General features: G+C 38.6%; 1 protein-coding gene across 1 annotated transcript in view; it reads left to right on the forward strand.

Moving 5' to 3' along the window:
- Positions 1-8,112: 8,112 nt before the first annotated feature.
- The window catches only part of LOC150091061 (dual oxidase-like), a 299,603-nt gene continuing 291,088 nt past the window's right edge, over positions 8,113-16,627 (forward strand). The window contains exon 1 of the mRNA XM_090381506.1: positions 8,113-8,182. Coding sequence (XP_090237632.1) covers positions 8,113-8,182 — 70 coding nt within the window. The remainder of the gene's footprint in view (positions 8,183-16,627) is intronic.

Genomic DNA, 16,627 nt, shown 5'->3' on the forward strand with positions numbered 1-16,627 from the left:
AATCTTGCAAAGCGAATTATAATGGGGTAATGAGCACGCAAGGAACATAAACCTGACATGGTTCTTTCAAAATTTCAACCTGGCAGCGTTAGTATAGTAGTCTTCCGTGTAATTCGTTAATTAGTGGTAGAAGAGAAAGCAGCATCTTTAATGGAAACGTGATGGGCTGCAGGCGAACTGTCCTGATGAAAGCATCCGTCTTTTGGGTGCCAGGCGTGATGATGGTTTCAATAATTTTCTGCTTCCTTGTGCCATAAAAAAAACCAAACCAAACCAAGCTTTCTCGTGTGATGTTTTTGAACCTCTCAATCCCCCAATCTGTCAAGACTTTGAGACCTGTCTCAGACTTTTAACTAGCCCCCCCCCCCTTTTTTTTTTCTTTTCTTTTCTTTTTTTTTTTTTTTTCTCTCTGTAGAACGATGGTAAAACGTGATTTGCATGATGTCGGGAAAGGAAATAAAATCATTTTATATAAAACATTTCTGAAGAGATACGATTCTACTAGAATTAACATTAAAATAAATTTCCGTTTATTCTGCGGACAGCCGAGCCAGAAGCGTTTACAAATTTCATCGTGGCTACATGCATACTGAATTATTAATGGCAGCTGCATTTTTCAGCGTCACAGTCATAATGGGCGGTGCATTTTTTGTGGCAATATACGCGCTCTAACCTGCACTTCTCTTTACTTGTGGCCGATCTTGCTAACCATTGGACCACAGTTACCCTTTATGAAAGAGATATGCTTTGTCAAAATTGGTGCTTTTAAATTTTTTGTCTACTTACAGTATTGTGTGGAAAATAAACCACCTCTCTTACCCATTTTTCTTGCCAGCTCAGTGAAGGGAAAAAAAAATATATATTATATATACAGGTTCTCTGCAACACAGTTCCACCGTAGCGGAGATATAAGCGCAGTTTAGCTTGAGTGTCCCAGATTAACTTGATATAATATATTTATTTTTCTAATGTAAAAATATGTAACCCTGTGTTAACTTAAAGTAATATTAATTTCCATAAGTCGTGAACCGGAGAAAACGAAATAAATCGTTAACCGAAACCAATTGATTTCAGCATGTATCAGAAAAGAGTACACCTTACTTTCCTTTCTGTCATTAATCATTCGGCTGTCTTTAATGCCGCTTTGGCTATTTACCCAGCAGAATACATGAATTAACCTAGCCGTCATGCAGTTGTAGCGTAAATATCCGAGAGAAATCAGTTAGGTTCAAATTATTACGGTAGACCTTTTTATGTAAAGGCAAGACGGGGCGTTATGCAAGTCGAAGCAGACTGGCTCTCCTGTTTTTATGAAGGGTAGATATTTATATAAAATCAGTAATATGCTGTAAATTTCGTTGAATATGAAAGTTCACCCTTTATTTTAAACAGACGAATCTTCATATTTAGCGGAATAAGTATGTTTAATTCTATTTGCACGAATACTGTTTAGAAATTATTTGAAAATGAATCTGTGTAGTAGTATATTATATAGCATATTATAGATATTATATAGCATTTTATTACTTTTTTTTAAAGAAAACCCTAAACACCAAAGATATTTAGAGCCTATAGTACTTAGTACCGTATATGAGTTGAAGGTTGAGAAGATGATATAAGATGTTGAAACTAGAGTCGATTTTTTGCAGATTGTGCTTTTCAGAAAAAATTGTGTAGGGAGGTAGATCCAGAAAACCGAAGTTAAAGAGATAATTGAGGAAGAAGAAAAGAAAATTTAGTTCCGTGAGTTCGAAGTTGAACAGTAAATGGACGTTGACTGGTTGAGGCACGTATTCGGGCTAGTTTGGGGGTGGGGGAGAGAGAGAGAGAGAGAGAGAGAGAGAGAGAGAGAGAGAGAGAGAGAGAGAGAGAGAGAGTGTGTTTGAATTATAGAAGCCAATTCAGAAGAACAGTGCTCATGGAAGTATCTGTAGAAAAGGCATGCAATAAAATTAGAACGGCTACGAGACGAAGAGTGGAAAGAATTTGTAGTAGTTGGCTCATTAATCAATCTGACTTCTGTCTTTTGAATGGGGTCTAGAAACCGGAGAGAGATTATGGGAGAACCGCCCCAGATGTGGGAATTCAGTGGTTGGGCCGATTAGAGATTTCTATACAGAGTGAGTAGATATTTAGATGAAAAGTAACGATGCAGATGTATGTGATTAGATGAAACGTAACCCCGAGAGCGAAAGAGAAAACAGAGTATTTTATATGCAGAGGAAGCGATATTTGTAATGTGCTTATGACGAGATAAATTAGAAGTCAGGGGAACTCTTAATAGAGATATGTGCTCTTGTCGAGAAATCTGAGTGTTACCGAAGATATGCATAGAAGCATAAGAATCCTTTTTGCAAGATATAAGATAGGACCGAGTTTTAGAAGGATTGGAATTAACTAAGTTATCTTTGCCCGACTGGAGAATCGCCTTGAGATCAGTAGAAGTTGAAGCTGTTTGCGCAGGGCAAGCGTCTCAACTGCAAAGTGCAAAGTAATATGATATTATCAGCAAGACTGTGGATAGGATTCCATTCCACTCACTAAAAAGGTCATTAACATACAAGAGGAAAAGATTGGGAGAAAGAAAGAAAACCTTGGTGAACACCAGGATTTAGGCCTGACGTAGCCTAGTAGTCAGGAGCGAGAGTGCATAGCACGCCCTCCTTGAGTGGACCAGGGTTCAAACCCGTGACTACTAAATACGATAAATATTTGTATTGACGATTTATTGTAAACTCTACTGATTTGGTTGTCGTGCTGGAGTATAAACAGAAAATATATATATTATTGGTGAAGTTGCAAAGCAGAGAGCCTTCATCTGTAGAGAGAAAACTGGGTATTCAATTACAAAAATCAGTTGGCAAACGATAACATGGAACTTATTTAGAGGGCCATTATGCCAAACGCCATCAAAAGTCTTCGATTTTTCAAGAGCAACTGCTTCAGTTTCACTAAACTTTTCCATTGAATTTGTCTATAGATGGATTCTTCTTGCATCCTTTTGACAGAAGACTACAAGGAGGTAATGAATGGAGTATACTTGGAATGGTTGGAGGTGGTTTACCAAGATTATCAATATAAGAGTTAGAAGAAAAAGTTAGTAGGACTAACAGGTCGGCTTTATCATTAGCTGAGGTGGCAACAGAATCATCAGGTTTTAACAGAGATGGGAACTTGGATGGGCAAAAGTTGCGGCCAATAGCTTTGACAAGAGACCAGAATGCACCTACCGTTTGGACAAAAAGAAAGTTTTCTGCTCTTAGCCTGTTCAAAAATTTGTTTGACTGATTAGTAACTGCTTTACAATTGTTGCGATCTTTGGTTTAGACAGAAAATGAATCTGGAGCAAGCCAGTTGTGATATGCAACATTCTTGTCTTAAAAGCCTTTAGCACATTCATTGGAACACCAAGGTTTAGCATTAGCATTAGCATTAGTAGAGGCATATGATGCAAGAAAGCAAGCTTATTCAGCATCAGCCAAAAAAAAAAAAAAAAAAAAAAAAAAACAACCATTACTCCCATTTCACCCCTCAATTCGTTCGAAATACCTGTCCAGCTGAGCCTTAAATTTGTTTAGGCTATCAACTTCAACAACAAGCGATGGAAGTCTATTCCACAAACCAACTGCCCGCTGGCAAAAGGCGAATTTCCGCACATCTATCCGACATCCGTCCTTCCTCAATTTGAATTTATGCCCTCTCAGGTGATTATTCTGAGCAAGAGGAAGAATCCCATCGGCATTGAGCATGCTCAAGCCATTCAAAGCCTTGTACACCTCTATCAGATCACCTCGGCGATGCCTAGTCTCCAGGCTCTGTAATTTGCAAAACTTAAGCCTTTCTTCGTAAGAACAACCCTTTGTTCCATTCACTAATCTTGTTGCCCTTCTCTGTACTCGTTCCGTCAGCTCTACATCCTTCTTGAAATGAGGCCTCCAGACCTGTATACAGTACTCAAGGTGTGGCCTGACCAATGCCTTATACAAGGGAATAATCACATCCCTGTCCCTGCTAGAAAAATTCCTGTATATCATTGACAAGACACCATGAGCTACCCTTGCAGCTCGTCTGCACTGCTCAGAGAACTTCATATCTGCCTGCACAATTACCCCCAGGTCCTTTTCATTCTCTACCACTGTCAGCGTAGTACCACAGAGTTGATACGTTGATCTGGGGTTACTGTTTCCCATATGTAGTACTTTACATTTGTCAATGTTAAACTTCATTTGCCACCTCTCAGCCCATCTGCTCAACCTTTCCAGATCCTGTTGCAGCAGCATAGTATCAGTAGTGTCCTTAACAACCCTGCCAACCTTTGTATCGTCTGCAAACTTGGACATTAAGCCTGATACACCATCATCAATATCATTTATAAATACAGAAAACAACAATGGACCCAACACTGAACCCTGAGGAACTCCACTAATAACATTAGTCCACGTTGAGCAGTGTCCATTGATTACCACTCTCTGTCTTCTGCCACTCAACCATCCCTTTATCCATAGCAGCAATTTGCCTCGAATGCCACACTTCTCCAATTTGTGCAGCAGTCTTCCATGCGCAACAGTATCAAAAGCCTTTCTAAGATCCAAATATATAATATCAAAGTTATTCCCTGCATCCAGTTCTTTTGTGACTACATCATAGTATCCAATCAAATTGGTCAGACAAGACCTGCCCTTAACAAACCCATGCTGTGTCTGAGCTATAACTGAATTCTTGTCCAGATGATCCTGCAGTGCTTCTTTAAACAGGGCCTCCATTAATTTTCCTGGAACCGAAGTTAAACTAACAGGTCTATAATTACTTGTGTCAGCCTTTGATCCTCCTTTGTGAATTGGGGTTACATTTGCACATCTCCAGTCCATGGGTACCTCCCCTGAGTCCAAAGAAGCTCTCATAATTATGGCTAGGGGTTTGCTTACTTCCTTTGCTGCCTCCTTTAATATAACTGGATAGATCCCATCCACCCCGGGTGCCTTTTTTATGTTTATCCTCAACAATTTCTCCTCCACTTTCCTCTCAGTTATTAGAAAATCATCTAGCTCACTGCCAATGTTTACTTCACCTACGACATTCCCCTTCCTGAATAACTCCTCATGTGTGAATGTAGATGCAAAATACTCGTTTAGATTGTTAGCCACCTGAGCTGGATCCTCAACTGTTGAACCATCAACATCCAGTGGACCAATCTGATTCATCCCTTTCCTTCTTGAGTTTAAATAGGTAAAGAATTCTTTTCTGTTTTTCTTTGCATCCTTTGCCAAGGATTTCTCATAATCTGCCTTTGCCTGCCTAATCTCCTTTGTGACTTGGTTACAGACCAACTTATATCTATCATAGGCTTCCACGTCACCCATTAATTTGTATGTATCCCATGCATTTTTCTTCTCTGCCATATGTCTCATTAGTTCATCTGACAACCATTTAGGCCTGAACCTTGAACAATATTTCTTGGTTGGTATGTAAAGCCTGGTAGCTTCCAAGATTAGTTCCTTGAATGCTTCCCATTTTGAATTTGCTGTTGGTAACATCATCAGTTGGTCCCACTGTATAGAATTTAAATACTGTCTCAGACCATCATAGTCGCCTTTACGAAAGCAAAAACCCTTCCCTTTACCTCTGATGGTAGTTACCTCCTTGAGTAAATCCCACTTCAGCACACTGTGATCACTGCCACCCAGTGGTTCATTTATCTGCAGATTCCTAATGCATGAAGAATCACTACTGATAATCAGATCAAGAGTATTGCTCCCTCTTGTTGCCTCACGAACATGCTGGTGTAGAAAACAATCATCCAATAAATCCACAAAAGCCTTGCTAGTGTGTGAGTGACCAACCCACAAATTCCAGTCAATATCTGGGAAATTTAAAATCCCCCATTATAAGACTCTCTGATTTACTGGCCCATTCTATTTCCCTGTACAGTGTCTTATTATACTCATCAGAGTCATTAGGCCTATAGCACACTCCTACTCTCAATTTTGATTTACCTATGCTTATGTCACACCAAACTGACTCAACACTGCACTGTCCAGCGATGTCAACTGGCTTCACTTCCTTGGATTTTATGTGTTTTTTAACTAATAGCATAACCCCTCCTCCCTTCCTATCCTGTCTATCCTTTCTGTAGACGTTGTACTCCCCAAATTCCAGTTCTGCATTCCTTATATCTGTGTGACACCACGTCTCTGATATCCCAACAATATCTGCCTTTGATGTTTTGAGTAATACCTCAAATTCATCAAATTTATTTACTAAACTCCTAGCATTAGTGTACACGCAAGTATACATGCACCTGTTTCTATTCTTAGCTACCCTAACACAACCCATGTGTTTACTTGTACCGCAATGACTTCCAGCAGTCTCTGAAATATCCTGCATCTTGTTTTTCAGGCTTCTGCTCATTCCAATAGAAGCAGTGCAAGAATCTCTTTCACCTCTGCCAGTGGCTACTGTTAATCCATTAGTCTTTGTCTCCCCCCAAGCTAGCAGTTTTCCGACCGACCTAACACTGCCTCGATAGCATCAGCAAATATTCTTGCACCCTTTCTGTTTAAGTGTATCCCATCCCTGTAGAAGCAATCTCTCCTGTTAACAAGTACAGTCCAGGCTGAAAAAAATTCTACCCCTTCAGCCTTGCACAATCTTTCCAGGGCCGAATTGATCGACAAGGCTCTCATCATATACTCCCTCCTATCGTGTCTGGGCAGAATTGCAGACACTTTCAAATTCAACCCTACTTCACGGCTTTTTTTCAACAGTGACCTGTACTTGTTAAGTAATTCCGCTGGTCTCCTACTCTTAATATATTTAGTTAGATAAAGGACGAGATTTTAAAGTGGAGTGTGGAATAAAGGACTTCATCCCTACGAGGATAATTTCACTCACGATCTGAGCAAATATTAACATCAGAAGATTTAAACCAGTAATGGAACCAAGGAAAATAAGAATGGAAATCTCGCAAATCATTCCATTTTCCATTCCTGTAATGCCACACAACACGAAGCTGAGAATGGCCACCAGAGAAAGGCTCCATTGTAGAAGATACCGTCACCAAGTTTTGATCTGAGGTGCCTAGAGGATCACTCACTTTGATCGTATACTTGAAATGGCTTTCTTGAGAAAAAGAATGCTGGCTGTATGATTGGAATTGTATGTATTCCGGTAGGTATGTGGAACAGTGTGCGAGGTCATTAATAATTGCAAAAGCTTCAGCCTCTTGCCCAGGTAGTCCGTGTGACTAGAAGCCAGTTGGAGTTGTGAACATTAAAATCAGCAAGGAAAATTGCTTCACTCTTAGGAAAGTTTTAAGTGATAAGTGAAGTTTGGAGATAAATAGAGGAAAAAGATGAATTTGACAGAATTGTGTAGAGAGATTTTAAGCTAGAGAAGATTAAAAAGAGGAGATTCCAAGTTACTAAGTCTCTAACAGGGAATATCAGAGCGGAAATATGCATAAGTAACACCTTTGAAGCGATAGGTACATTTGTATAGCGAATAATTAGGACAACAGTAGTTTAATCTACCGACAATTGGGATTCTGTCAGAAGAAGTAGGGCGTCGCAGACTCAGTGGAAATAGACATCTTGAGATTGGAACTGAGACCACGTATACATATGCGTGGTCTTAGTAATATATACACTTCTTCCAAACTCCTTCCAGTCACTATCTGGCAGAGTAGAGGTAGCGAGTTATGCACTAGTTGATCCGGATTCCTTCTAGAGAATTACCAATAGGTGGATTATCTAGCGGCCGGCCTGCGAACACCGTTTTAGAAATCACGATGATACCCACATATCCTCAAAATACATCACTCGTACTGAATGATGGAAGAGATGGAGGTATGAATATACGTAAAATAAAAATATTTATAGAGAAAAGATGTTTTAACTGAAAATAATTTAAATTCCGTAAACAGGCATGATTTCAGTTTCTTAAACTTTTATTTTATTTTATTGGTCAAAGGGATAACAAAAATCATTGCATTGTGGGCATGAAAAAATTATACTCTACATTAATATGCTAATTGGATATAAGTTATAATACTTGACATACTTGTTTTTTCATAAATGTACCCTTCTTTCAGGTCCTCTTACCATGCGAATGTATATGCATACAGAGAAACAGCGATACGATGGTTGGTACAACAACCTGGCTCATCCTGAGTGGGGATCTATAGGTAAGTTGAATATTGTTGATAACGTTGATTTATTTCTTAGCCCTTCAATATTGTCCTTTTTACAGTGATTTCTTATAATAAGTATTCGGATTTAAATATTAAGTTAACATTTTTGTGAATGACAGTTAAATAACTTTTTAGTTTGTTTATAATTTAGGAATAGAAGTATAAATTATTATTTTAATATCAGTACAAACTGAGAATTTTCTTTATTGAAAAATCATAAAAGTGAAAAAAGTAGGAAAATTTTACGATTAATGGTTGAATACTGTTAGTTTGTGAGGAACTCATTTCGAACTTGCTACTGTTTTATTTGGCGTATTTAAAATTTGAACATCAAATACTTGTGACTAGAAGCGGACCGTTTCCTTCATAATTAAGTATGCTCCAGAGCGTTTCATTACTTCTACTGCCACGGTCCAGTTCAGAGATTCATGCTCGTGTTGTTATATGCGTTTCACGTTCATATCTCATGTTTATATCTCTTCTAACCTCCTACCTACAGCCAGGTGACGAAATCAGAGGCTGTAATAACAACTGGAAACATCGTGTTATCATCAGTCACTTCGTGATTTACCTGTACAAACATCGATTATAATTATGTTTAATTGGTCATTATTTAGAGTGGTGCGTATGCTATTTGAATTTCATTCTCCAACAGCTAAGAGTTTTTAAAATAATTGTTGTTTGTACAACAGTGGCTCCATCTGAAGTTTCTTAGCCAGCCGAGCGTAGAGCATTTACTAGAGATTGATGAAACGCGTATTGAATTTAACTTAGATTAAGAAAATTACATTCGGTTCTGTGTTTCTTAAAAGTTTAAATAGCTACAAATTAATATATTTTTTTAACAAAACCCCAAACACAAAAGTTATTAGAACCTATGATACTTAGTACCCTGCATGGGTAAGGTTGAGAAGACCAAAGATTTGTACTTGTTTACATTAGACTTTAATTTCTGTGCATTGTAATTTTCAGGAAATACACGTGAAGGAGCTTGTTCTAGAAAACAAAAGTTGAAGGGATAACAGAGGAAGAAAAAAAAGTTGGTTATGTAAGTTTGAAAGTAAATGGATGTTGACTGGTGTGCGAAATGTATTCGAACTGGTTTGGAAGAGAGAGAGGGAAATATAGATGTCAAATCAAAAGAGCAGTGACAATGGAAGTATCGATAGAAAAGGCATGCAGCAGAGACAGAACGTCTATGAGACAAAGTGAATAAACTTTGTAAGAGATGAATCATTAATTAATCGGACGGCGCTCTTTTGAATAGAGTCTGAAAGCCTGAATGAGAATGCTTGGAACAAACGTGAAGACACTCGCTTCGTGCCCAAATCCTAATTGAAAATTGCCTAGACTCAATCAAATAAAAGAGATCCTCCTCAATTGCTTGAATGGTTAATCTTCCATCCGATCGAATGTCATTGCGGACCTCATTAATCCTTTGATCTGCGTATTAACGAGCATCATTATTTTTCCGCATGTCCAAAATGACGTGAATAACCTATCCAACAGGTTCACTGGACAAGCCTAGTTTCTGCTATCCGTTTAGCAGAAATTCATCTCTCAGAACAAGGTTATCCACGTTGGACAAGATTTTGCAGCTCCGGCGAACGCTAAGTTTTTATTTATATTTAGCCGTTTCATTGACTTAATTGTCATGTTAAATTATTTTCTATAAGTAGCTTTATAGTCCTAGTCAAGCTCCTCTCGTCCAGCAAAACTGACAAATCGACCATAGAACACACGCAATTAACAGACATAAGACACACAGCACGGCAGATGAATTTAATTATTAGGGTGGCCTAAAAATAATAGTTAATAATTAGTAGTCAAGCTCCTTGAATTTATTTTGAATTTTGATAGCGATTTTCAAATCCAGATTTTCAAAGTTAATAAAAAATTAGTGTCCGTAGATTTTACCATTCGTAACTTGCCACCATTGTTATATGACACGGAATAGCGTAAACGTGTACCCCGAACTTGATAGCGTAAGGTTTAACGTAAAACTAGATAGCGAAATATTTAGCACTGTATTAGAAATCTGTTAGCTTAGCACAGTATTAACAATTAATCAGTAAAATTTATTAATCTTATTAAATTCCATTGTTAATTAAATTGTACTTAAAAGGAACATGACCCAGAATAGAGCATCAAAGCAACGTGCAGAGATTAGCGAGAGTGCTGTGACTTTTGGCAATACTGAAGAGGGTGATTTTCCAATGCAACACAGTCTAAAAAATGTGCAAAATGTGAAATGTTTGCGAATCTTTCTAGAACAGGACATGGTATAGCCGAGGAGGATGTCTTTGTGATACTTATTAGTGCTAGGTGCAGAGACTGTGAGGAAATTATGCGCCAACTCAGCGTTCTGACGGGCGTCTGTGAGAGTTTGAGGTGTAGGGTTGATGCCCTCGAAGAAATTAATATGAAGGGCCCATCAAACTCTTAGCTGCCCAACTCAACGCCAGAGATCATTCTTATGCATTAGGCAACATAGCGGCAATTTCCAATGCAGAATGAGCTGGTCCCACAGGAGCTAGTTATTGTCGGTGACCCTATTGTCAGGGAGACGCAAAATATATTTTGCAACAAGGATGGTACACGACCATGGTATGTCTGCCAGGGGGCAAAAGTTAATGACGTTGTAGAGCAGATATCCTCTTTTAAGGGCACAAAAGGTGATATTGTTGTACATTGGCACTAATGACCTTAAGAGTAAGAGATCTGCAGATTTACTTAACAAGTACAGGTCAACGTTGAAAAAAAGTCGCGAGTTAGGGTTAAATTTGAAAGACACGATAGGAGAGAGTATATGATGAGAGCCTTATCAATCAATTCGGCCTTGGAGGGATTGTGCAAGGCTCATGGGGTAGAATTTTTCTCAGCCTTGTCTGTGCTTTGTTAACAGAAGAGACTGCTTCTATAGGGATGTTTACACTTAAATAGAAGGGGTGTAAGAATATTTGCTGATCCTATTGAGGCAGTGATAGGTGGGTCGGAAAACTGCTAGCTTGTGGGGATTCACAGACTTAAAGATTAACAGTAGCTACAAGCAGAGGCGAAAGTGATTATTGCACTGCTTCTATTGTAATGAGTAGCAGCCTAGAGAGCAGTTGCTGAGGATTTCAAGAGCTTCTGGGAGTCATCACGGAACAAGTAAATACATGGGCTGTGTTAGGGTAACTAATAGAAAGAACAGGTGCATGTATACTTACATGTACACCAGTGCTAGAAGTATAGTAAATAAATTTGATGAATTTGAAGTGCTGATCAAAACATAAAAGGCAGATATTAGTGGGATATCAGAGACATGATGTCACACAGATATAAGCAGTGCACAATTGGAATTTGGGGAGTACAATGTGTACAGAAAGGATAGACAGCGTAGGAGGGGAGGAGGAGTTATGATGTTCATCAAGAAACACACAAAATTTAAGGAAGTGCATCCAGTTGACATGGGTGGACAGTGCAATTTTGAGTCAGTTTGGTGTAACATAAATTCTGGGAAAGGAAAAATGAGAGTAGGAATGACTCTGATGAGTACAACGAACAATTGTGCAGAGAAATAGAGTGGGCCAGTAAATCAGACTATCTTGTAATGTGAGATTTTAACTTTCCAGATATTGACTGGAGCTTGTGGGTTGGTCACTCGCTCGAAAGCAAGGCTTTTGTGGATTAATTGGAGAACTGTTTTCTACAGCAACATGTTCGAAGGGCAACCAGAGGGAGTAATACTCTTTATCAGATTATCAGCAGTGATTATTCATCCATTAACAATTTGCAGTTAAAGGAACCACTAGGTGGCAGTGATCACAGTGTGCTGAAGTGGGATTTACTGAAAGAGGTAACTACTATCAAGGGTAAAGGGAAGGGTTTTTGTTTTCGTAAAGGTGATTACAGTGTTCTCAGTCAGTTTTTAAATTCTGTACAGTGGGATCAACTGATGATGTTAAAAACAGCAAATTCTAAATAGGAAGCATTCAAGGAATGAATCTTGGAAGCTACTAGGTGTTTCATACCAACTAAGACATACTGTTCAAGATTTAGACCTAAATGGATGTCAGATGAACTAATCAGGCTCTTGGTAGAGAAGAAAAATGTGTGGGATGCATATAAATTTTCAGGTGACACAGAAGCCTATGACAGATATAAGCTGGTCTGTAATCAAGTCACAAAGGAGGTTAGGCAAGTGAAGGCTCATTATGAGAAATCCTTGGCAAAGGATGCAAAGTAAAACAACAAAAACTTCTTTACTTATGTAAAATCAAGAAGGAAGGGGATAATCAGATTGGTCCAATTGATGTTTGTGGTTTGACCGTTTATGATCCTGCTCAGATTGCTGACAAACCGAATGAGTATTTTGCATCTACATTCACACAGTAGGAACTCTGTAAGGAAAGGGACGACAGACGTTTGCTAAACTCTAACAGGGAGCTAAACGATTTTGTAAAAACGAGAGTAAAGTGGAGGAGAAACTGAAGTTGAACATAAAAAAGGCACCTGTGGTGGATAGAATCTATACAGTTATATTGAAGGAGGCAGCGAGGGAAGTAAGCAAACCCTTAGCCATTATTATGAGAGCATCCTTAGATTCAGGGGAGGTCCCCGTGGACTGGAGATGTGTAAATACATCCCCAGTTCACAAAGGGGGTTCAAATGGTGACACAAATAATTATAGACCTATTAGTTTAACTTCTGTTCTGGGGGAAATAATGGAGTCACTGGTTAAAGAAGTGATGCATGATCACCTAGACAAGACTTCAGTAATAGTTCAGACACAGCATGAGTTTGTTAAGGGGAAGTCTTGTCTAACCAATTTGATTGGATACTACGATGTGGTCACAAAGGAACTGGATGCAAAAAATAATTTTTATATCATATACTTGGATTTCAGGAAAGCTTTTGATACTATTGCACATCGAAGACTGCTGTTCAAATTGGAGCGGTATGACATTAAAGGCAAGTTTCTGCAATGGATAAAGGGATAGTAGAGTGGGAGACGGCAGAGAGTGGTAATAAATGGACACCGCTCTACGTGGACTAATGTCATTAGTGGAGTTCCTCAGGGTTTGGTGCTAGGTCCATTGTTGTTTAGTGTGTCTGCGTGGCTAGCACAATGGTATCGTAACCGTACTCCCCACACCGGGTGGAAAAGGCCCGCGTTCGAATCCCGTCGATGACGCGAGGAACTTTAATGTTTCTTTTTTACTCCGTGGCTGAGTTAGTCGGTCTCAGGCGTAGATATCAAGGTTTTTTCCCCCAGAATCTGGGGTTTTTCGTCCAGCAAAACAGACAAATCGACCATAGAACACACGCAATCAACAGACATATGACACACAGCACGGCAGATGAATTTAATTATTCGGGTGGCCTAAAAATATAGTTTGGGGGTTTTTTTTGTTGTTTAGTGTATTTATCAATGATATCGATGAAAGTATATCGGGCTTAATGTCGAAGTTTGTAGATGATTCAAAGGTTGGCAGAGTTTTCAATGACAGTAAAGACAGTATGCTACTGCAACAGTATCTAGAAAAGTTAGTCAGATGAGCTGAGAACTGGCATTGAAGTTTAACATTGACAAATGCAAAGTACTGCATATGGGTAGCAGTAACCCAAGAGAAACGTATCAACTGTGTGATACTACACTCAGGGAGGAGGAGAATGAAAAAGATCTGGGGTTATTGTGCAATCAGATATGAAGTTCACCGAGCAGTGCAGACCGTCTGCCAGAGCAGGTCATGGGGTTTTGTTAATGATATATAGGAAATTTGCTAGCAGAGACAAGGTGGTAATCCTTTTGTATAAGGGATTGGTCAGGCCATACCTTGAGTACTGTATACAGGTCTGGAGGCCTCATTTTAAGAAGGTTGTAGAGTTGCTAGAATGAGTACAGAGAAAGGCAATGAGATTGGTGAGAGGAACAAAGGGGTGCCCTTACCAAGAGAGGCTTAAGTTCTGCAAGTTGCAGCAGCTGGAGACTGAGCACCTGCGAGGTGGTATAATTGAGGTGTATAAGGCCTTGAATGACTTGAGCAGGCTCAATGCTGATGGGATACTTCCGCTTGCTCATACTAAGAACCTGAGGGGGCATAGATTCAAATTGAAGAAAGGCAGTTGTAGAACAGATGTGCCGAAGTTTGTCTTTAGCCAGCGGCTGGTTAATTGTTGGAACAGACTTCATCTGTTGTTGTGAAAGTTGAAAGCTTAAATAAATTTAAGGCTGAACTAGACAAACATTTGGAGTGACTGGATGGGTGAAGTAGTAAGGGGTTTTTTTTTTTTTTTTTTGGCTGATGCTGTATAAGCTTGCTTTCTTGCATCATATGCCTCAATTAATGCTAATGCCTCATTGTATGAATGATATCAACGTTTTCAGGCACTGTTGCGGAAACTAGTCTTCCCGTCATCCCTGCATCCTCAATTAAAAAAATAAATAAATAAAAAATAAAAACGTTTTTTGACACTGAAGATGCACTTCAACTTTTGATGGTTGAATACCATGGACAGTATTCTTCTAACATCGCTAACTTAGCATGGATTTCCTCTAGTGCTTTACCCTGTAGAAATAGGTATTTCGTAACCTCTCTACACTGTTAATGATATATAGGAAATTTGCTAGCAGAGACAAGGTGGTAATCCTTTTGTATAAGGGATTGGTCAGGCCATACCTTGAGTACTGTATACAGGTCTGGAGGCCTCATTTTAAGAAGGTTGTAGAGTTGCTGGAATGAGTACAGAGAAAGGCAATGGGATTGGTGAGAGGAACAAAGGGGTGCCCTTACCAAGAGAGGCTTAAATTCTGCAAGTTGCAGCAGCTGGAGACTGAGCACCTGCGAGGTGCTCAGTCTCCAGCTGCTGGGCTGACATCCTTTCTTCCTGACGTTTTGGGCTGACATCCTTTCTCCAACCTGTAAACAACTGGAAGTGGGACGGGCTAAGAATTTATCAGCATCCCCTCGTAAGTATTGTATTCCTGGCCCGTTCTTTCTGTCTTCTCACTGATTATTGAGATGGTAATATTCATTCTGTAGGATTGTTTGGATTGATTATTTCTGAAAGAGGCGATGGTTATTTCCGTATCATTTCGGTACTCTTTTATATTATTCTTATTTAATTTATAGGCCTCACCTTTTTAAATAGGTTTTGTTCTTATCTAAGTAATTTATTTTCTGTATGTTCTCCAGTTCTTGAATTAATCCGTCCACTTCAATATTTTTTATGCGTATATTGGGCATTCTTCATAATCTCTGAGAAATGCTAACAAAATTCTTTGTTCCTTTATTTATTCAGTTCATTTCAGTTTGGTTTGCTTTCTCGATTTATTTTTCCTACTTTATATTATATTTTGTGCCGTTGCCATTATTTTTGCCTTTAGGAAGGCTTCTTACAGAATATTATACTGCGCCATCTTTTCATTGGTTACCCTCGTCCCAGTATTTGTTAATCTCATCGATTAATCTTTACCACTAGTCTAGTTAATTTTCACATCACGATAAAATTTACATTTAGAAATAATTTAGGTGTAATTTTCGACAGCAGTATTCTTGTTAACAGACAATAATTTTATTTGTCCCATATGTGATGGAAAAAATGTGAATGCAGGACAAGTATTTTTAAGTCCATGCTGCAGTTCATTTTTAAAGGCATTTCTTCAAATAAATTCACCATAACTTATTATTATTATTATTAGTAGTAGTAGTAGTGTAGCAGTATTGGCAAGTGATGCAAGAAAACAAGCTTATATAGACTCGACCAAAAGGAGAAAGAAAAATAAAACAAGTCCCATCGCATCTAGTAATATGTCCAATTCTTTCTTAAATTTATTCAAATTACCCATTTCCACAATACCAGATAACGTAGTTTGTTCAATCAATTATTTTCTGGCTGAAAGAAAATTTTCGCGCCTCTCTTCTATAGCCATCCTTTTCAATTTCAATTTATCTGCTTGTAAGAGTGTCTGAAAAAGAGTTAGAATACTATTATTATTACGTTTACTCAATTCATTTAAAGCCTTAAATACTTTAATCAGGCTTCCTCGCAAGTGTCTAGTTCCCAAGGACTGCCATTTGCAAAAGCGAAGTATTTTGTGTTAAGAGTATCCCTTTATGTTTTTGACTAATCTGGTTGCTCTTTTCTGCACCTGTTCCAAGAGGTCCACATCTTTCTTAAAACGAGGCTTCCAGATCTGTATGCATTGTCTTATGCAATGGGATAATCACTTCCTTATCGCTGCTGGGAAAGTTCTTGTATATCATTGACAGAACCCCATTACCTGCTCTGGCAGCCTGTCTGTCCTACTCAGGAATTTTTATGTTGGACTGTACAAATACCCCTTGGTCTCTTTCGTTCTCCACCACCTTGGGTATGGTACCACCTAACTGGTATATTATTCTTAAATCACTGCCCATATTATTCTTAAAACACTGCAGTATTTTGCATATA

Source organism: Mastigoproctus giganteus, chromosome 1 (assembly GCF_048544385.1).
Source record: "Mastigoproctus giganteus isolate SK-2022 chromosome 1, ASM4854438v1, whole genome shotgun sequence".
NCBI classification, from domain to species: domain Eukaryota; kingdom Metazoa; phylum Arthropoda; class Arachnida; order Uropygi; family Thelyphonidae; genus Mastigoproctus; species Mastigoproctus giganteus.